At 43.5% G+C, this 23,407-nt stretch overlaps 1 protein-coding gene across 1 annotated transcript in view; it reads right to left on the reverse strand.

The window, feature by feature from the left end:
- Nucleotides 1–23,407, reverse strand: part of tnfrsf21 (tumor necrosis factor receptor superfamily, member 21) — an 84,587-nt gene that overhangs the window by 26,852 nt on the left and 34,328 nt on the right. The window contains exon 3 of the mRNA XM_057822496.1: nucleotides 17,976–18,539. Coding sequence (XP_057678479.1) covers nucleotides 17,976–18,539 — 564 coding nt within the window. The remainder of the gene's footprint in view (nucleotides 1–17,975; nucleotides 18,540–23,407) is intronic.

Here is a 23,407-nt window from a genome sequence, read left to right on the forward strand (position 1 = left end):
CTGGAAGGGGAGGGAGCGTGCAGTGTCACAGTGTTGTTCTGTGACACTGCACGTAATGTAGCATAAATTAAGTTGCCGTTCTGCCAGCGGTGGGGTCGCTCCCTCCTGACTCTATGCCGAGAGAACTGGAGTATATAAAAAATGTATAGGGGAAAATTAAACCACAAAAGGGAACCGTGTGGTACCCCAAAGTCACACAGGCATGCAATCACTCTCACTTTCGTGTCGCCACTTCCAGGATAGCAAGACTCATGAAACGGCCACACCATCAGTACCATCACCACTGTAACACTTACACTTTCCGTTCAGGAACAGCATGCAAAACACAACCGCCACATTAGAACCCGATTCTGTCTATAAAATGCAACTGCTTAGCTCAGCACAACATTTGGCCATGGTTATTCATCTGTCATCTTGCCCAGTGTGAAAGTGCCATTAGATTTGTTATCAAAATCTGCCGTCAAATGTTTTAAGACATTTAACAATTCAGTAGGATGAGAAAGTGTCTAAAATCTTTTGACCGCAGGTGTACATACTCACGTTTGCCTGTGATGACTCGCTAGATTTTACCCACAAACTAGCCCACCGTGCCACAGGCGTGACGACTATTTCACGTCGTGGTTGAGCTCAAGCAGAGAATTTTAGTCCTTTTTTCCTCATTGTGGGGTCTTCCATTGAGTCATTTATGCTTAATCAAGAGACTGGGTTCAGGAACAACATGAACTATATGACTCTGGGTCTAAGGCAAAGTAGTCACACTATTACTTATTATAAACTGGAAATGTTCCCTTGTGGTTTAACTAGTGCTTCTCAAAGAGTGGTGCATTATGGATTTATGAGAATGTTCAGTTCAGAAAAATCTTCAATCCCATTAACCCCAACTGTTTTATATGACCTTCTTTGGTATTTTTCTCTCCTTCCCCCTCCACAAAAAGAACAAGGCTATTAAATGACTACTGATGTCCAAATTAACGTTAAAAAAAACCTCAAAATTTTCATCATCCCCAGGTAATGCCAAAATCACCTTCTCTACACTATCTTCACTCACCTGGACACTGGACAATAGCCACGTTTACATGCTGACTTTTATTCATACCGATTCAAATCATTCCAAATGGATATTTCAGATCAGCTGTTTACATGTCACTTCATCTATTCCGATCCAGCGTTTACATGTGACTGCCTTTATTCCGAAAGGACGTTTGACAACTGCCGTCTGACATGCGCATTTTGATCAAAACAAAGTGTCACGTTGCAAAACATGGAGATCGATCGTTGGATCCGCTTCTGCTGTTTTGCTCTTTTGCCTTGTAGAAGCCGGTTTTCCACCGGTTTCTAATCTGGTCAACGCTCTGGTCTATTCCGGCTTCGTGTAACCTCTCGTGAACTTTTTTAAATAGTTCACTGTTCCTCGTTTTACGCCCGTCTAAGCGAGCAATTATATTCAATTCTTTTAAAGTTTGAATTAAATACAATCTTTCCGCCGGACTCCAGTTAGGTGCGCTGTGCTTGGAAGCCATGTTGCAAGTGACGTTACTTACGTCACCAAGTGACGTCACCACGTCAGTACGGAGCATGTGCAGAAAGAACGCAATCAGACACCATTCCACTTCCCTGTTTACATGATATAATTTTACTTCTAATCGGTTTGGGAAAAGGAATATTCCACCCCTGTGAATCGGAATGAAATTCCATTCGGTTTGGGCCTGTTCATTCCGAATGAGGTGTTTATATGGAACACATTTATTCGGTTTGAACAAATATTGCGATTGTAATTGGAATATTTGGCTCCATGTAAACGTGGCAAGTGTTGGACTGCTCTTATGTCATTTGACTATCGCCAAGTATTTTACAGTGTAATCTTTTGCAAAGCTGCTTCCAAATTTATGAACTTTGGCATGTGGTTCTTCAGTTTACATCGGTAAATGACTCTAATTCCTTGATGGCCAATCATAATGGCCCTTATCACCTGTCAGTGCCATTCGATAAACATGTCATATAGTCAATAGAGTGTGTACTTTGAAATAGCAATATATTTCTCAGTTTTCAGCCTGATTTCAAATAGACTGATATCGTCAGAGATAGGGATGTCCTGATCGCATATTTTTGCACCCAAGTCTGAGTCACCTGGTTTCGAGAATCTGCTGATACAGAGTCCCGATCTGATACTGAAAAAATGTTTTTGAACATAAGTTCTAAACATGTTACTATCCCGCTGTGCTGCCTTCATAATGTGAATTATTTTTAAACAATAACAAATGCTAAAATGCTTGTCTTTAACAAATGCTTTATTGAGTGAGCCCACACAAATCCATTCCAACTTTTAATATTCACGCTGCTGAGATAAGCCTCGCACTTACGCAATGAGTTGCCACAGCACACTTGTGACTGGGTTTAATGATGATTGATACATTTGTGCCTCTGATTGTAGAGCTACCAGGCCATTCTGGCAAGATCATAGCTACAAACCTGTCAATCATCATTAACTTTAAGTACCAAACACAAGCTGCACTGGACAGTTTGGCCACGCTGCCGTGGCTGACGTTTACTAACGCAGCCGACTGCATCATCTCGCATCTAGATCTATGTACTGTATATGTGATATCCAAGGTGTTATTGTAATCTGATTAATTTCTTTCAGTAACGAGTAATCTAACACGTTCATTTTTCCAAACCAGTAATCTGATTAAAGTTAGCTTCCCTCCGTCTGCGTGGCTTTTGTGTGTTTGGTGGGGCTAGAGTGCGGCCGGATGTGATTGGGCCCGCTTGGGCGGGAGGTCCCGGTGCCAGGATTGGCGATGGGGCGGCATAGGGTCGGTTGCCAACTGGCTTACACTCACAAAGGAGTCACACGATTACTGGGTTCTAGATGACAGAGCTGATTTGTGTACACTCTACCCCTCCCAATCACTTAGCTTATAGACTCCCCCACCCCCTTCCCTTCTTTCCCTGGTCAACAGGCCCCCCACATGGTGTCAACCGGAAATACATCTAGCTGACGAATCACCAACATATTAATAGTTAGTTTTCTTTCTTTTCTTGTTCTTTTTTTCTGTTCTCCCATAACCACTTACTTTCTTTTCTTGTGCTTTTTTTCGTCTGTTCCCCCATAACTCCTTCCTGTTTGTTGCTTTGTCATAATAAACAAGGTATAATGAATGATCTCAATGGGAGTATGTCATACTCTCAATGTGAAACATTAAAACTGTTCAGACCAACCGGACACTTAAACTTCCATTCTCCGTGTCAAACAGCTGAACAGGACAGGTTAAAAAAAAAAAAAAAAGTTTCCTTATTGTCTCCGCGTTTCTTTTTTTTTTTTAATTGCCTCATAATGTATCTAGAATGAAGAAAATTCTAGTCATGTATGAAGAGCATTTTGAATAGAAAATGCTAAAAAAAAAAGGTTCCCGCTACCTGTTTGTTTCAATGGTAACCGCTCAGTTACCGTATTGGCCCGAATATAAGACGGTGTTTTTTGCATTGAAATAAGACTGAAAAAGTGGGGGTCGTCTTATATTTGGGGTCTAGACATTATACCCATTCACGACACTAGATGGCGCCAGATATCATTGAATTGCATGCTGAACTTGATTCCCCAGGCCAAAGCGACCCCTTATGGTTAATGCAGTGATTGCAATTTTGTTGTTTTATCACAATAGATTGGTTTACATTTACATTCAAAAACCAGAAGCCATTCATTTACGAATGTGATTGCATTTTAGCTTACATATTTAAATGTTCAGATATTAAGATTTGAATGAGGCAAAATAACATGCTTTTTCTCTCAAATATATTATAATCATTTGTTTCAGATGTACTGTAATTATTTTCTGTATAAACATGAATTTGGTGTTCAAAAAGTCTTTTTTCAAACTTGAGTCTTGAAAAAGAGGTGGTGGTCTTATAATCAGGGCCGTCTTATATTCGGGCCAATACGGTACTTTGTGATTTGGTACTGAGAAAGGCATGTGCCAACGAGGGTGCACATTCGAGCCGAGTGCTACTTATTGAGATGTGCAAGAGGGAATGTTGATCTGTGTACAGTACGTCCATGAATGAACGTCAGTATTTTTCCTTCAGTTTGGACAGTTCCAGCAATATGTTTCACCCCCTACATGCGCAGCCGTTTCGTAGCTTTGCCATTCAAGCGCCGGGTAATCATCGCTCAAAGTTGGCAAACATTGTTTACATCATATTCGTGCTGCACATTTATGCCGTGAGATGACGTGTTCGTTCAGCATCTTTGGGATGTGTTGCAAGTCCGACTGAGTGTAAGGTGCTTAGCTGCTGCCACATTTTGTGGCCAAATTGACCGTGTGTGTGTACGGCGTATTTCTGGGTTGTGCGCGCACATCCGCGCCAGCCCCAACCTTTGTGTTTATTGCACTGTGCAATTCATTTGTGTGTTGTTGATTATTGTGCAGACAATTTGCATTGTTTTACAATGGCACTGATATGCTGTTAACCCTTAAACTCTAACCCGAAGTTCAGAATTTTTTACATTAGGCTAAATCTGCGAGTTAGCGGGGGTTTAATTAGTCGGTGGAGTTGATTTCAACAAATTCCATGTAGTTTGTCAGTTATTTGTTAGTTTCATGGCTCCGGAGTGGCTAAGCTAGCGCAAATCAATGGTAGTTGAAATCAACTCCATCAAGTAATTAAACCTCCACTAACGATTAAGCCCTATGTGAAAAATTCTGATCATCCCCTTTAAATTCAATTGTCGGAAAGTCAATTACATGCGATGACATTTTTATCATGTCATTCTTATGCTGAGGCTGTAAAGGGAGAAAAATTGGTAAAAAGTAAGTGATGAATTACTTTTGAAGTAACGTAGTTACTTTGATAATTAAGTAAAGTAGCTAGATTTCTTTTTTGAGGCGTAATCAGTAATTATATTACTTTTTCCAAGTAATCTGTAGCAACACTAGTGATATCTACGCCTACAATGCTCATCCTCAAAATTTGGGAGTTACTCAGCAGTTTTTCCATGAGAGTCACTGAATGTATTGACTGAGCCTCGCTGTCTCCAGACTGAAATCCAAGTGAGCACCTCTGAGACATCATGTATCATGCAAGTCACACCACTGATTGTCCAAGAGATGACTGATGGTATGAATCCATTTCGGGAGGATATGCAAACTAAGCCAAAAGGAGTTGTCTTCAGGAATTCTTTTTATTCATTGTATAAGTGTTGCTACAATAAAAAATAAAAATATGACGATACTGGCTGTCTGTCATCAAATAGTAAACTTTGTATGTGGAAATCTTTCACCTTTTATTTATTGTCAATGTGTTTTAACTACTTCTAGTAAATGGACATTATAACCTTCAAGGGGAGCCAACTATGCACCTTGAAAGGATTAAAAGCCGTTGTATTTATTGCTCCAGGAGGTAAATCGTAGCGTAAAATGTGTGTTGTTGTTGTGTGCATATGTTTCGTGCCTTAAATGCATACACATGGGCGCAAGATTAGTCATCCAGTCAGAAAAACACCCATGCGCACAATAAACAAACACAGAAAATCAGCCTACTAAGCGTGATTGGGGTTTCGAACTATGCTCAAATCGCTTTCACTTGAATTCAAAATTCGTTATAAAAATTCCAGGGCTTGTGTCATCGAGAGAACTGAGACACGAGCATTGTAAAGGAATCTAGGAGACTCCTCCCACTTTTCTAAAACAGTTATCATTCCTATCTGTTGTCCAAGTTGAACTTTTTTAATCAAATACAGTGGTACCTCCACATAGGAACGCATCGACATACGATCCTTTCAACATCCAACGTAAAATTTGACTTGTCTTTGGCTCGACATATAACATCATGCTCCAAATACGATGATTTACTATAGCGTCGTAATTGAATTGTTGTCCCACAAGACAGCAGAATGGCGGATTTTCTTGTGAGAGAAATCAACATGGGTCTTAAGGAGGTTAGTGCGAATGGTGAGAAAAGGAAAAATGTGACGCTAAACATTGAAACTAAGATGGGAACGATAGAAAAATATGAGCGTCGTGTGCGCGTCAGTGACCTGGCTCGACAATACCCCTGGACTATGTCTACGATCTCGAAGGTCCTCCTTCCCTACCTCCACCCACCGTCTCCTCCGTTTATTTATATATTTTTTATTAAAATCGGCAAGAAAGTCGCCAGTTTTGTCAGGTTTTTAATAATTTATTGCAGAAGTTGTGCAACACAATACGGCTACGCCAATACAACATGAAAAAAAGAAACTGTTAAACCCCACTGATCCGCACCACTCTCACTCTCACGGTGCGTTCAGAAATAGCATGCTAAACACACCGCTACATTAGAACCTGATTTGTTACATTTTTAGTTATTATATTATTATTATTCAGATTTGTATTTATAATATATTTGTTTTGCTATGTGTAATTGCTATTTGCAATTGTACCTGCAGTATTTACAGTAAAAAGGAGTAGCCTAATGCTTGTGTAAGACCTGTCATACTTTATTGTGTGTTATCAGTATACAATGGTATAAAAAAAAAACGTATCAACATTTTAGAAGTTCTCACATTTCTGCATAAAATTAGAATCAAATGTGATATGATTTTTGTCAAAATCACACAGATAAAAATACTTTTTTTTTCCCCCCTAAACCTGTCCTGTTCAGCTGTTTGACACGGAGAATTGAAGTCTAAGTGCCCGGTTGGTCTGAACAGTTTTAATGTTTCACATTGAGAGTATGGCATACTCCCATTGTGATCATTCAACATACCTCGTTTATTATGACAAAGCAGCGAACAGGAAGGGGTTATGGGGGAGCAGAAGAAAAGAAACACAAGAGAAGAAAGAAAAGAAAACAAACAAACAACAACAAGAAATACATTGAACGTCTGCACTAAATACTAATGTGTTGGTGCTATCGTCAGCTAGATGTATTTCCAGTTGACACCAAGCGGGGGAAACTGCTGACCAGGGAATGAGGGAAAGTGGGGGACGGAGGTGGGGGAGTCTATGAGCTAAGTGGTTGAAAGGGGAAGAGTGTACACAAATCAGCTCTGTGATCTGGAACCCAGTAATCGTGTGAATCCCTTGTGAGTGTAAACCCGTTGGTGACCGACCCTACGCCGCCCCACCGCCACTCCCGGCACCGGGACACCCCACCCGAGTGTGCCCTATAGCATCCTGCTGCACACGAGCCCCACAAAGCGCGCGACAGCCACGCAAACGAGGGGAGACACCACGCGGGCGCCAACCCAGGGCCATGGCTCCCACCCAGCCAGCCCGGGGAGGGAGGGTGGTCGGGGGGGGAGGTTCAATGCAGCCCACCCCTCTTCCCGCAGCCCAGCAAAGGAGCCATAGTGCCGCCCCCCAGGATCCAGGGTGGTCCCCCGGGCCACCCGCGCACCCATCAACCGGCCTTCAGGGATGGTAAGAAAGGACGCACCACTAACCCCAGACCAAGGGGACGGAGGCGCAATCCCCGGGCCAGGAGGGGTGCGCGGTATGACACCAGGGGGCACCTCCCCGGCACCCAGTACAAGGAGACGCGGCTGTAAAACCCCACAGAAAAAGTATCTGAACCTTTTGGAATTTCTCACATTTCTGCTTGAAATCACCATCAAATGTGATCTGATCTTTGTCAAAATCACACAGATGAAAATACTGTGTCTGCTTTCATTAAAACCACCCAAATATTTATAGGTTTTCATATTTTGTTGAGGATAGCATACAAACAATGGCAGGAGGGGGAAACAAATAAGTAAGTGAACCCTCTGCCTAAGGAGACTTAAAGAGCAATTGAAACCAATTTTTCCAAATAATTTAAGTCAGGTGTGTGTCCAATCACTGATCAGTGGTTTAAAGCTGCCCTGCTCACAATAAAACACAACTCTGGTAAGAATTATCTTGATGAGAAGCATTGTCTGATGTGCATCATGGCTCGGTAAAAAGAGCTGTCCGAAGACCTGCGATCAAGGATTGTTGATTTGTATATAGCTGGGAAAGGATAAAAAACCTTCTCTAAGAGTCTGGATGTTCATCAATCGACAGTCAGAGAAGTTGTCTACAAATGGAGAGAGTTTGGCACTGTAGCTTCTCTCCCAAGGAGTGGCCGTCCATCAAAGATGACGCCAAGAGTTCAGCGCAGAATACTCAGAGAGGTAGAAGAGAAGCCTAGAGTGACTGCTAAAGGCTTACAGTAATCACTGGCACAGTCCAATATCTCTGTGCACACATCAACTATATGTAAAACTATGGCCAAGAATGGTGTTCATTGGAGGACTTCACGGCGGAAGCCACTGCAGTCTAAAAAAAACATTGTTGCTCGTTTAATGTTCGCAAAAGGGCACTTGGAAAATCCACAGATGTTTTGGCAAAATGTTTTGTGGATTAATGAAACCAAAGTTGAATTGTTTGGGAGTAACACACAACGTCATGTGTGGAGGAAAATGGAACAGCTCACCAACATCAACACCTCATCCCCACCGTGATGCATGGTGGAGGGACCCTCATGATTTGGAGCTGTTTTGCTACCTCAGGGCCTGGACAATTCACAATCATTTATGGAAGAATAAATTCAAATGTTTATCTGGATGTTTTGCAGGAAATCCTGAGGCCGTCTGTCAGACATTTAAAGCTAAAAAGAGGATGGATGTTGCAACAAGACAATGATCCAAAACACACAAGTAAATCAACTTCAGAATGGTTTCAGAAGAACAAAATACACGTTCTGGAGTTGCCAAGTCAAAGTCCAAACTTGAACCCCATTGAGATGCTGTGGCATGACCTAAAGACAGCGATTCATGCCAGACATCCCAGGAATCTGATGGAACTACAGCAGTTTTGTTGAGAAGAATGGACCTAGATTAGTCATGATCGATGTGCCAGACTGATCTGCAGCTACAAGACGTGTCTGGTTGAAGTTATTGCTGCCAAAGGGGGCGGCCACAAAAGATTAAATTTGATGGTTCACTTACTTATTTTCCCCCTTCTTTCATTGTTTGCATGCTATCCTCGTAAAAATATGAAAACCTATAAATGCTTGGGTGATTTTAGTTAAAACAGACACTGTTTTTTCATCTGTGTGATTTTGACAAAAATCAGATCACATTTGGTGGTGATTTTTTGCAGAAATGTGGAAAATTCCAAAAGGTTCAGATACTTTTTCATACTACTGTAGATGCTTGTAGATGCTACAATATGTGCTCGTCTGTCAATGTTCATTCAAAATAGTTCTGAAAGCTTATTTATTTTTTAAGTGAAACTTTTGAAATTTACAGACGAAAATATTGAATAAACATCGACTAAAACTAAACGAAATTAGAGTTTTCAACGAACAAAAACTAGAAGAAGACAAACACATTTTGAAATGACCAAAACATGACTAAAACTAATATCGTCCAAAAGACTAATACTAAAACGAAAATTAAAAGGTCTGCCAAAAACAACACTGCCTACAAGTCTAACATTCTGATAACATCTTATACTTTCTTCCATCAATGTAGTGCATCTCTCTGCTGGGAACCTGTTTGACCTGTGCATGTACAAAAACAACAAAATTCGATGCAGTTGAAACCAGATTATTCCAGTTCTTTGTGGTCAGTTACTGTGCAGAGACAGGGAGGGTAGTTCTTTATCGTAGCATGTGTGCACACGCACACACACACTCCCACACTGTATATACACAAGCGGTTTTAAAGTTCAGTGTGTCTTTCCTTTTCACTGTGTGAAACTGATCTCTCCACCTGTTACTTCTTGCTGTAGTGTCAACAGATATGCACAAGAGAGCCGGTGAAAAAGAAAAGCTCATTCTAAAACAAGACGGCATTGTAAAAAATGGAAAGAACAATATGGGCGTAATACAAAGAATAAAACCAGATCATAGAATGCATTTAAAACACAAACACACGCGCACAGGAGGTCAAAGAAAGGAGACATACAAAGCACTCATTGGTGAAACTTGAGTATTTGTGTGCGCCCCTGTGTTGAAAGCAACAATATGTAACAGGCCCTTCTTGTGTAACCAGTGCCCTCTGCGGGGTGAGCCTCTGGGAAGCATTGATCAACTCACTGACTCTGAGTGGTTCTATAATAATGATGTAACTCGAGGCATAATTTAGTCCTAAAATTGCAAAATTCATTACCTACATTTAAGCCCTTCTCACACTCCACAAAGTGAAAGATTCACGCAGTCGTGCGGAAAGAAGACGGCAACCCGGTGCCAGCATGCCCATTTTGAATGTGCTGATGTAGTAGCATGTCAGGAAGTAAATAATAGGCTTTTTCTAGACACAAGGCAGACTGCATCATGATGGCAAAAGAAAACACTGGTTTTGCTTATGGGATTTGGGTAAAATAAGATTCCAGTAATAATTATTCAGTGATTTTAATCCTGTTGTGAGCGACAGTTCCATCAAAATCGCCTCTCAATATACAGTGTTGGCCAAAAGTATTGGCACCCCTGCAATTCTGTCAGATAGTGCTCAATTTCTCCCAGAAAATGATTGTAATTACAAATGCTTTGGTAGTAATAGTTTCATTTATTTTGCTGCAATGAAAAAACACAAAAGAGAACTGTCACGGCGGGGCACACACGGCTGAACTCAAATGCACGAGCAGAGAGGATTGCAATGTCCAAAAAGTATTTAATTCACAAAAGGAAATGTAAAACAGGCTTCAAAGTACAACACAAAACAGGCAATGGCAAAAACTTATCTTGAATGACGGTGGTGACGTGATGGCCTACTGATCTCCAAAACATTGAAAACGCACTGGCAAATGGCAACAAACAAGAGGAGTATTTAAGGAGTACAGCTAATGGAGAACAGGTGTTGGCACTCAGGTGATTAGGGGAGGAGGACAAAGCTGACTTAAGTGAACACAAAGTAACCTACCAAAATAAAACAGGATATGGAAAGACTAAATCAATGCCGCTGACGGCGGCTTGTAACAGTACCCCCCCCACCAGGTCCGGCTCCTGACGGACAATGCCGAGAAGAGGCAGCACGGTCAAAATCCTTGATGAGGGTCTTGTCCACGATGTAGCTGGCCGGTACCCACGACCTCTCCTCAGGCCCATATCCCTCCCAGTCGACCAAGAACTGACGGCCCCTGCCGCGGTTGCGGGCAGCCAAGAGCTTTCGGACGGTGTAGACCGGGCCGCCGTCCACCATCCTCGGCGGTGGAGGGGGCGCGACAGGCGGCACCAAGGAGCTCTCACACACGGGCTTGAGTCGGCTAACGTGGAAAGTTGGGTGAACGCGGAGAGACCTGGGCAGGCGAAGGCGGACAGAGACAGGGTTAATGACCTTTGAAATGGGGAAGGGTCCCACAAACCTCGGCGCAAGCTTTTTGGAATCTACTCGCAAAGGTAGATCCTTGGTGGAGAGCCATACACGCTGCCCTGGTTTGTATCCCGGTGCCAGACGTCGCCGGCGATCCGCTGCAGCCTTCATGCGGGCGACCCCCTGCATCAAGACCTTGGAAGCAGCCGCCCACACCCGCCGGCATCTCCTGACCATAGCATGCGCAGATGGCACCCGCACCTCCCTCTCGCAGCTGGGGAACGTGGGAGGCTGGAAGCCCAGGACGCAATGGAAAGGGGAAAGACCAGTGGCGGCTGTAGGCAGAGAATTGTGGGCATACTCCACCCACAACAAGTGTTCACTCCATGAGGTGGGGTTCTGTGACACCAGGCAGCGGAGGCTGGTTTCCAGGTCCTGGTTGATACGCTCTGTCTGACCGTTCGACTCCGGGTGGTAGCCAGATGTTAGGCTGACCGAGGCCCCCAGGAGGGAACAGAACTCCTTCCAGAACTTGGATGTGAATTGGGGGCCTCTGTCCGAGACGATGTCCGTTGGTATTCCATGGATCCGCACCACATGACTGAGAACCACCTGAGCTGTCTCTTTGGCCGAAGGTAACTTAGACAGGGGGACAAAATGGACCATTTTTGAAAACCGGTCTACGATAGTCATGATTACGGTATTCCCCTTGGAAGGGGGCAAACCTGTGACAAAGTCAACAGAGATGTGTGACCATGGCCTGCTGGGAACTGGAAGAGGTTGGAGTAGTCCGTAGGCTCGCTTTGTCGATGTTTTGTTGCGAGCACACACTGTGCAGGCTGCAACATACTCCTTGACATCACGCCGCAGGCCAGGCCACCAAAAACGCTGCTCCAGAAAATAAGCAGTTCTTTGGGAACCAGGATGACAAGTAAGCAGCGAGGTGTGAGCCCAATGAATGACCTGCGACCTCATACCATTGGGTACATACAGTCGTCCAGGGGGGCAACCCCTGGGTACCGGGCTCGCACCGAGTTCGCGTTTTACCTGGTCTTCTATAGGCCAAGACACCGCTCCGACCACACGGGAAGGTGGAAGGATGGGTTCGGGGTCTTTGGCCATAGGTGTCGGGTCATGGAGGCGTGAGAGGGCATCCGGCTTCCCATTCTTAGAGCCGGGCCTGTAAGACAGAACAAAGTTGAAACGACTAAAAAACAATGACCACCTGGCCTGCCTGGGATTGAGTCTTTTGGCTGTACGGATGTACTCCAGGTTCTTGTGGTCAGTCCACACGATGAAGGGAACAGGAGCCCCCTCCAGCCAATGCCTCCATTCCTCCAGTGCCACTTTGACCGCAAGCAACTCCTTGTCACCGACATTGTAGTTTTGCTCAGCTGGTGTCATTTTGCGGGATAGGAAGGCACACGGGTGGAGGCGGTTGTCCTTCCCGGACCGCTGCGAGAGGATTGCACCAAGACCCACGTTTGAGGCATCAACCTCCACCACGAATTGTCGTTGCGGGTCTGGTATGGTGAGCACTGGCGCTGAGACGAATGCCTCTTTCAGACGGCGGAAAGCCTCGGCGGCCGGGGGCATCCATCTGAATGGCGTAGTTAGTGACGTGAGCGCATGCAGCGGGGCTGCTACGGTGCTGAAATTACGGATAAACTTTCTATAAAAATTAGCAAAACCCAGGAATTGCTGCACCTTCCTCCTATTGGTGGGCACGGGCCAATCCTGAACTGCGCTCACTTTAGAGGGGTCCATTTCCATCTTGCCAGGTGATATTATGTGACCAAGAAAACTGACTGTGTGTACATGGAACTCGCTCTTTTCTGCCTTTACATACAGCTTGTTTTCTAACAGGGTTCGGAGAACTTGCGTGACATGGTGAATGTGTTCGTCGAGAGACTGGGAATATATCAAGATGTCATCCAAATATACGAAAACAAAGCGGTTTAGGTAATCTCGTAATACAGTGTTTATCATGTTCTGAAAAACCGCTGGAGCATTAGCAAGCCCGAATGGCATTACAAGGTATTCGAAATGACCGGATGGTGTGTTGAACCCTGTCTTCCACTCGTCGCCCTCTCGGATTCTGACCAGATGGTATGCGTTTCGCAGGTCGAGCTTTGTGAAAATTCGCGCCCCCTGGAGGTGTTCAAACGCAGTTGACATTAAAGGGAGAGGGTAGCGGTTCTTAATTGTTATAGCATTCAGTGGACTGTAGTCGATACATGGACGCAGAGAACCATCTTTCTTGTCAACAAAGAAAAACCCCGCACCTGCTGGCGAAGATGACGGCCTAATTATCCCGGATTTTAACGAGTCTTTAATGTAAGTGTCCATGTCTGTTGTTTCTTTGTGGGAAAGTGAATACATACGCCCCCTTGGTATGGGTGACCCAGGGACAAGGTCAATCGGGCAGTCGAACTCACGGTGAGGCGGAAGCGACATAGCTTTAGCCTTACTAAATACTTCACGCAAGTGATGGTAGCACGAGGGAACATTGTGCAAGCTTTCACCTTTACTTCGGCCGTCCAGTGTCTCAGAACCGGATTCAGGACGAACCACATTGATCAGACACCCCTTATTACACTCCCTTCCCCATGCAGTAACCTGCCCCGTAGACCAGTTCACAGTTGGGCTGTGTCTTCTTAACCAGGGGAAGCCGAGGACTAATGGGTGCATTGGTGAACTGATTACATGAAACGCCAACCTTTCCACATGGTTGCCTATGATCATGGTTATGGTCTCTGTTCTATGGGTGATTCGTACCAGGTCCCTCCCTGTCAGGGCGCGCGTCATGACTGGGGTGGCAAGGGGGACCGTTGTCAGGTGTAAGGTGTTGACGAGCGAACGGTCTATCAAGTTCTCATCTGCGCCCGAATCTATGAGTGCGTTGAATTCGTGTCTGTATGCTCGAAACGTTAATGTGACGACTGTGGGGGTTCGCTGCGGATAATTAGTTGTGTTGTGGGTTAGGACTCTGATTGGAGGAGACCTAAACAAACGTGACATTATTACCGGGCATGACGGACGCTGATGTCCCTCCTGTCCACAATAAAAACAAAGCCTCGCTCGCAGGCGCCGCTGTCTCTCCTCCTGGGTGAGTCTGGTGCGGCCAATCTGCATGGGCTCCTCGGCTGCAGTAGAGGCTGGTTTGGCCTCTAGCTTTTGGGGGCATGGGTCCTGGCGTGTGAGCGTTGTGTGACGCCTCTCCTTCTCTCGTTCTCGAAGACGAAAGTCCATTCTTGAGGCCAAATCCACCATGGAATCTAGGTCTGCTGGGTTCTCATACGGTGCCAGATGGTCCTTTATGGTCTCAGAAAGGCCTCGACGGAACGAGTCACGCAACGCTGCGTCGTTCCAATCACTACCTGCCGCGGCAGCCCGAAACTTGATGGCGTAATCAGCCACGCTGAGCCTACCCTGCTGCAGATTCTCCAGAGCCCACACTGCCTCCCTTGTTGGGGCTGCCCGATCGAACACTCTTCGGAGTGCCAAAGTGAAGTTCTCTACCGAGGAGCATGCTGGTGAATGTCTGTCCCACTCCGTGGTCGCCCATTCAGCTGCTTGGCCCGATAGATGAGAGAACATAAAAGCTAACTTGGCAGCGTCAGTTTCATAAACATGAGGCATGAGTCTAAAGTGAAGGTCACATTGAAAAAGAAAGGTGCGGCAGTCACCCTTTTCCCCCGAGAACTTGTCAGGTGCTGCTAGGTGGGGGAGCGAAGCGTGACTGTTCCCAGGATCCAGCAAAGGAGGTACAGGAGGGGCAGGTGGTGAAGCAGCGGCAGACGTGGTGTTGGCCGATGCTGGTTCAAGGCGACTCAGTGTCAGCTGCAGGGATTGAGCCAGCTGCTGGATCTGAAGAGCCACGTTTTCTTGCCCTCCGCGCTGTTCCCGGGAAAGCTGCTCAACCGCCTGACTGAGTGCATGAAGGTGTTCTTCTTGCTTTTTGAGTCTGACTCCTTGGGCGCCCAGAGCGGCCCTTAGCCTCTCGTTCTCAGCTGAGTCCATGTTGGCCAGTGCGTTCTGTCACGGCGGGGCACACACGGCTGAACTCAAATGCACGAGCAGAGAGGATTGCAATGTCCAAAAAGTATTTAATTCACAAAAGGAAATGTAAAACAGGCTTCAAAGTACAACACAAAACAGGCAATGGCAAAAACTTATCTTGAATGACGGTGGTGACGTGATGGCCTACTGATCTCCAAAACATTGAAAACGCACTGGCAAATGGCAACAAACAAGAGGAGTATTTAAGGAGTACAGCTAATGGAGAACAGGTGTTGGCACTCAGGTGATTAGGGGAGGAAGACAAAGCTGACTTAAGTGAACACAAAGTAACCTACCAAAATAAAACAGGATATGGAAAGACTAAATCAATGCCGCTGACGGCGGCTTGTAACAAGAACGGGAAAAAAAAAAAAAATCATTATCATTTTACACAAAACTCCAAAAATTGGCCAGATAAAAGTATTGGCACCCTCAGCCTAATAGTTGGTAGCACACACTTTAGACAAAATAACTGCGAACAACCGCTTCCAGTATCAATAAATGATTTTCTTACAATGCCCTGCTGGAATTTTAGACCATTCTTCTTTGGCTAACTGCTACAGGTCTCTGAGATTTGAAGAGTGCCTTCTCCAAACTGCCATTTTCAGATCTTTCCACAGGTGTTCTATTGGATTCAGGTCTTGACTCATTGCTGGCCACTTTAGAAGTGTCCAGTGCTTTCTCTCAAACCATTTTCTAGTGCTTTTTGAAGTGTGTATTTGATCATTGTCCTGCTTGAAGACCCATGACCTCTGAGGGAGACCCAGCTTTCTCACACTGGGCCCTACATTATGCTGCAAAATTTGTTGGTAGTCTTCATACTTCATAATGCAATGCACACGATCAAGCAGTCCAGTGCCAGAGGCTGCAAAGCTACCCCAAAACATCAGGGAACTGCCGCCATGTTTGACTGTGGGGACCGAGTTCTTTTCTTTGAAAGCCTCGTCTTTTCCCCCCTGTAAACTCTATGTAGATGCCTTTTCCCAAAAAGCCCTACTTTTGGCTTTCTCGGGTAAGTTTTGGCAAACTCCAGCATGGCTTTTTTATGTCTCTGGGTCTGAAGTAGGGTCTTCCTGGGTATCGTACCATAGAGTCCCTTTTTATTGAGACGCTGACGGATAGTACGGGCTGACACTGTTGTACCCTCGGACTGCAGGACAGCTTGAACTTGTTCGGATGTTAGTCGAGGTTCTTTATCAACTATCCGCACAATATTTTGTTGATATCTCTCGTCAATTTTTCTTTTTCGTCCACATCTCGGGAGGTTAGCCAAATGCCATGGGCTTTACACTTATTGATGACACTGCGCAAGGTAGACACAAGAACATTCAGGTCTTTTGAGATGGACTTGTAGCCTTGAGATTGCCCATGCTTCCTCAAAATTTTGCTTCTCAAGTCCTCAGACAGTTCTTTGGTCTTCTTTCTTTTCTCTATGCTCAATGTGGTACACACAAGGACACAGGACAGAGGTTGAGTCAATTTTAATCCAACTTAACTGGCTGGAAGTGTGATTTAGTTATTGCCACCACCTGTTACTGTATGTGCCGCAGGTAAGTAACAGGGGCTGTTAATTATACAAATTAGAGAAGCATCACATGATTTTTCAAAGGGTGCCAATACTTTCGTCTGGCCCATTTTTGGAGTTTTGTGTAAAATGGTGATTTAATTTTTCTTCATTCTCTTTTGTGTTGTTTCATTGCAAGCAAAATCAACAAAGATATTACAACCAAAGCATTTGTAATTGCAATCATTTTCTGGGAGAAATTCAGCATTATCTGACAGAATTGCAGGGGTGCCAATACTTTTAGCCAGCTCTTTATTTAAATTGAAACTCATAATTGCTCTGACACTGTCGATTGATTTGTTTTTCTTAGACCTTGTTTCCATTGGTCATTGGACCATCTTTCTGGAGTTTGATGGCGAGCTACCCATTTGGATCGAGAATGAGATAACTTGGATACCTCCTCGCTACATTCCCTTGGTGTGGTAGGACCAAAAGCTTGGAAGTAATACCTCACCATTCAGCATTACACTGTGCACTACATCGACAGGACTTTGACATTTTTTATGGACTTGTCTGATTAATATCCCGGGAACTGTGAACTGCATATCTTTTTGTCAGGACATTTTTGACTGAACACATCAAGTACTTTTGAATAAGTATGAAGTTTGAAGTATGTGTACTTTTGAATAAGGTTTGGGGAAAAAAATCCTCCGTGGAAAAAAATGTATTAGAAGCTCATAATTGTGCCTTTTTCTTTTCTTTTTTTTTTTTTTTTTTGGGGGGGGGGGGGGGGGGGGGGTTCCAATAGTTTGAAATTTAGAATTTCGAAATTAGATTGAGAGGTACTTACTAAACATTCTAACTTGGAAGGGTGCACCCAAATCAAATATTATTGAATTGATTATTGGCCAAATTGAAATCGGAGTTTGTGTGTTTGTGTTAAATGTTTTTTGGTTTTTTATTTTGTGTGTGTATACGTATAATTATTTTTTTCAACATTAAAGCTGGCAATATAAAACACTTGTCCGTCCCAATTTATACTCCACTGAGCTCAAGAAGACGAACCTACTAGTCCTGAATTCTTTTATAATTTGTAACAAAAACAAAACCTACATTACATAAATCATTAAAAAGTGATTGTAGCATCAGACTAACCTTGTCCATTGGAATAATAGATCCACTTCTCTTTAACCTGTGTGGGAGGCAGAGATGGTTTCTTTTGGATTGCCCTCCCCACGATACTGCTCGGGTCCTCCATGGGTCCTTTCTTAAGCATACGGGAACTCCGTTTCACGCTGCACATTACTATGACCACCAGTACGAGCAGAAGCAGCAAGACAATCATCCAGGGGAGGTGCTCGTTAATATCAAAGTGATCATGAGGGCTCGGCCGAGGGGATCCTCTTCGCGTGGGACGGTTAAAATTGGAAACACTGTCTCTGTTTGACACCACATCAATTTTATTGATTCCAATCCCAACCCTGACCTCTGAACCCTCGAATCCTTCCACTGTCCTCTTTTTAGGCCCATGCAAAGGGTCTGATTTTGTTTTGTCCCACTGCTGCTTGTGATGCACCAGATGTTTCCGGGCTATTGGAGGTGAAGTCTGAGAGTCATAGATTGCTGGACTGGTGCTTTGAGCATTACTGAATATTTTGACCTCTAGTTTCCTTTCTTGGTTTTCCCTTACTTGAATTGCAGCTGACCGGCTGTTAATGCCTGGGTTGAGACACAAGGATAAAAGCGAAGTGTAAGGAACACACAAATACCAGAAGTCAAGGAATAATTCAGATCAGGAATTCAAATCTCAAGCAACTCATCCAACCCTAGATAGTGAAACTCAATGAGTCCATCATCTACACATAGAGTGTATCTCAAAAGTGAGTACACTCCTCGCATTTCTGCAGATATTTAAGTACTGTATATCTTTTCATGGGACAACACTGACAAAATGACACTTTGACACAATGAAAAGTAGTCTGTGTGCAGCTTATATAATAGAGTTAATTTATTTTCCCCTCAAAATAGCTGAAAATATAGCCGTTAATATCTAAATCCCTGGCAACAAAAGTGAGTACACCCATTAGAAACTACATCCCTAAATGTCCGAATTGAGTACTGCTTGTCATTTTCCCTCCAAAATATATGACTCATTTGTCTTACTAGGTCCAGGTGTGCATAGGGAGAAGGTGTGTTCAAATGTGTAGTGCAGCTCTCACACTCTCTCATACTGGTAACTGAAAGTTCCAACATGGAACCACATGGCAAAAAACTCTGAGGATCTTAAAAGACGAATTATTGCGCCACATGAACATGGCCAAGGCTACAAGAAGATTGCCAACACCCTGAAACTGTGCTGCATCACAGTGGCTAAGATCGTCCAGGGTTTTAAAAGAGCAGGGTCCACTCAGAACAGGCCTCGGGTTGGTCGTCCAAAGAAGCTGAGCGCATATGCTGAGCGTCACATCCAAATGCTTTCTTTGAAAGATCGTCGCAGGAGTGCTGTCAGCATTGCTGCAGAGATTAAAGAGGCGGGGGGTCAGCCTGTTAGTGCTCAGACCATACGCCGCACTCTACACCAAATTGGTGTGCATGGCTGTCATCCCAGGAGGAAGTCTCTTCTGAAGACGGTACACAAGAAAGCCCGCAAACAGTTTGCTGAAAACATGTCAACAAAGCACATGGATTACTGAAACCATGTCCTATGGTCTGATATGACGAAGATTCATTTGTTTGGTTCAAGATGGTCTGAAGCATGTGTGGCGGCGACCAGGTGAGGAGTACAACGATAAGTGTGTCATGCCTACAGTCAAGCATGGTGGCAGGAATGTCATGGTCTGGGGCTGCATGAGTGCTGCAGGTGTTGGAGAGTTACATTCCATTGAGGGAAACATGAACTCCAACTGTACCTAACCCTCCAGAAACTGGGTCGCAGGGCAGTGTTCCAGCATGACAATGACCCCAAACACACCTCCAAGATGACCACTGCTATACTGAAGAGGCTGAATGTAGGGTGATGGACTGGCCAAGCAAGTCTCCAGACTTGAACCCAATAGAACATCTTTGGGGGATCCTCAAGCGGAAGGTGGAGGTACGCAAAGTCTCAAATATCCGGCAGCTCCGCAACCTCATCATAGAGGAGTGGAATAGCATTACAGTAGCAACCTGTGAAGCTCTGGTCAACTCCATGCCCAGGAGAGTAAAGGCAGTTCTGGATAATAGTGGTGGCCACACAAAATATTGACAGTTGACATGTATGTTATTATTGACAACTTTCACTAAGGGGTGTACTCACTTTTGTTGACAGGGGTTTAGATATTAATGGCTATGTTTAAGTTATTTTGAGGGGAAAATAAATTAACTCGATTATATAAGCTGCACACAGACTATTTTTCATTGTGTCAAAGTGTCATTTTGTCAGTGTTGTCCCATGAAAAGATATACTTAAATATCTGGAGAAATGCGAGGGGTGTACTAACTTTTGTGATACACTGTATTGTTCTTATTAGTCATGAGGGAGCTGGAGGCAATAATATTTGACATTGGGCAAGAGGCATGATACACCGTTGACTGGTTGCCAGTCAGTCACAGGGCAATACAAAGAAAAAAACTATTCTCATTTAACAATTATGGACAATTTAGAGCCCTAAATTAAAATAGTCGGAGGTCTCTTCCTTGTCAGCATAATGTTTATTTGGTGCGTCTTTAGAACTGTGATAGGCAAATTGTAAGTTGTAAGGATAGAATAGACCCTACCATTATTAAATGAATTATTGTCATTATAGTTAGATTTACTTTGACTCCTTTTTACTTGCTGAATGTGCCAGTCCATTTTCCCCCCCATTTAAACGCACGTTTGATTGGCTGATGACTTGAAAATACAATATGCTGCCTCCTCCACCCCCTTCGAAGACGAGGGATATTAGAATTTTTTTTACCCACCTGCAGCAGCCACTGTAAGTAATGTAAAAAGACCTGGTTAATGTTGTGGGGGTGGACAACACACCACTAATTTTACTACTGAAAGTCTGACCTGCATCAGAGTTAGCATAACATTAATTTGTGTGAATTTCTCGAACTTGAGGAGGAAGCTGCTTTGAGAGAAATATCTTCCTGTATGTTTTCTACTGTTAAGGTTAATGAAACTGTAAGAAATATATTGAACCAAGGGTTACCCCCTTCTCCCTTTCATGTTATTTATGTGGTCTTAAAGCAGCCCAAATGAGCTTTCTTTCTTTTTTTTTTTTTTTTTGTTGCGTTTGGCTGTGCTTGTGGACAAAAGCAGTTGTGTTTTACCTAAAGGAAGCCTCCATTTTAATTTATTTTTGTTATTCCCTAAAAAGTTTTTTGTGATATTGAATTTATTTAGACAGACAATTTTTGAGTGATCTTAAGGCAAATGTCCTGGATAGTTAAGAGATGATTAACAAGTTTGAATTTCTTGTGTATGTTAATATAATTTGTCTTCCAATATTGCAATTTAAATTTGCTAATAAAAGCCAAACATTTATTCTGGAAGATTTCAAAATGTGTCGTTAGTAGTTTTTGAAAACAAAGGTTTGAATCGAAAAAATGTATTGCCTGAACAAATACTGTACATATGCACTTGCAAAAACCCACCTCCTTAAAATTGGAAGAAAAGAAAACAGTAAATTCCATGTTTTCAGAGTAAATCTACTCGAAATAAGTGTGAATAATGAACCTTTTCAACGAGTCATTTGCAAGCGTTGTGGTCCTCTTGGTCTAATGTAAAAGTGTTCTAAGAGATGTCCCGACATGCAGTATGTACATACATTATGTGGGTTATGCTGTCAATTTAAGGATAAAACGCCATCGTTAAGCATCTTCTGTTTTATCTTAATTGTTCTTCATTCTTACAGGGTTCACACGGCAGCACTAAAATGCACGAGACAACTCACAGTTTTACAATTTTGCATAGCATTTCTTTTTTGGGGAATGACACAACAAAGAAAGACTACTGTAAAAAAGATTACGATAGGATCCACACGATCATGGATTGTTTAAAGTGCATATGACACCAGAAAACATGTTTATTTTACACGCGGTTTTTTATGCTCCTGAATGAAATGGACCACTTGTATGTGTGTGAAAGCGATCGATATAATTATTCAACTTTTTTAATCCCGTGAAAATGAGTGACCTCCGGCCAGAGTTTAGGGTTGAGGAAGAAAGTGGATGTGACGTCAGTGAATTACATCATCTTCATTATACAGCCATACTATTGTATGCAGAAGGCCAGCGAAATCAGCTGATTTTGCGGATCAACTCGTTTATCTTTCACGTCACGCCAGCCCAATGTGCTGCAGGCTTTTGTTGCTACTCTAGAAAGAGTGTTGTGAGCCTTTTTGGGTTTCCAAAAGACCCTGTTGACCGCAAAAAATGGGTAAAACAGGTTTTACAATCGAGGGACCATTGGCTGGACGAGGAAGTGAGTAAGCAACGTGTTTTATATTATGTCAAATACTGGGATCATGGCACACGTTTTAATAAGGAGGTGGCTTGTATTTTGTGGGTGACAATGCTTGCCGTCGGCCAGTAAAGCACGGCGTGCTTGCATTCATCAGCTGGCGTGTGTGACATGAGTCGGGGTAGTTTTGTGTGATTTTTCGTGTTCGAAAGGCGAGGAAGAGACTTGTAAGAGCTGCTCGGTTCAGATTAGCATGTAGCCTAGTTCTCACGCATCCTGTTTTTTTACGCTCTTCCCTCCATCTCTGAGTCTGGCAGGGAAATGACAAGAGCTGGACTAACTCCGGTGCTATAAAATACCATTCGGGAGGTTTAAGAAGTCAGCAGTTTTGACCATCATCCAGTAATTTAGCCCTGTCGTACTGAATAAATGCATTTTTAATATTTCATATTCCATTTAGCACAAGACTGTTATTTGTCATGACCATTTACATAGCAATCACGGTAAAAAATACTTAGATATATTTTAGTGGGGTGGCGTGGCTCAGTGGTAGAGTAGTTGTCCCCTAACCCAGAGTTTGTGGGTTCAATTCTCCACCCTGATGAACTCGTCTAAGTGTCCTTGAGCAAGACACTGAACCCCACGTTGCTCCTGGTGCTGCGTCATCAGTAGGTGGATGGCAAGATAGTGTAAAGCGCTTTGAGCGCTTTGAAAGGTGGAAAAGCGCTGGATAAGGATAACACCATATAAAGAATATCTTGTAAGAATATTGGAATACAGAGATAAAAACAGTGATGACATTTTGTGTTGCCCATGTAAGTCAGCTGTAGTCATCAGCCTTGTGTTTGTTGTCTCTGTTGCCTTTTTCTCGTTCTGAATCTTCCTTCTCCTCCAAATATGACTCAAACATACAGTACTGTATATCAGGGGTCCCCATCTACCATTTACCATCTACCCATTTGCTACCGGGCCGCACAGAAATAATAATGTATTAATGACCGCATTCTGGCCGAATTAATCTTAACCTACGAGACCACTGAAAACAACATCAAATTTTTGTGAAGCGGGCTTCTTAATTAATGCTAAACGACACGGCGAAAGCGTTAACGATGAGCTAGCGGTGTGCAGCTAACATGGCAGGATGGGTCTGAGGAGAACT

This window comes from Corythoichthys intestinalis, chromosome 19 (genome assembly GCF_030265065.1).
Source record: "Corythoichthys intestinalis isolate RoL2023-P3 chromosome 19, ASM3026506v1, whole genome shotgun sequence".
NCBI lineage: Eukaryota > Metazoa > Chordata > Actinopteri > Syngnathiformes > Syngnathidae > Corythoichthys > Corythoichthys intestinalis.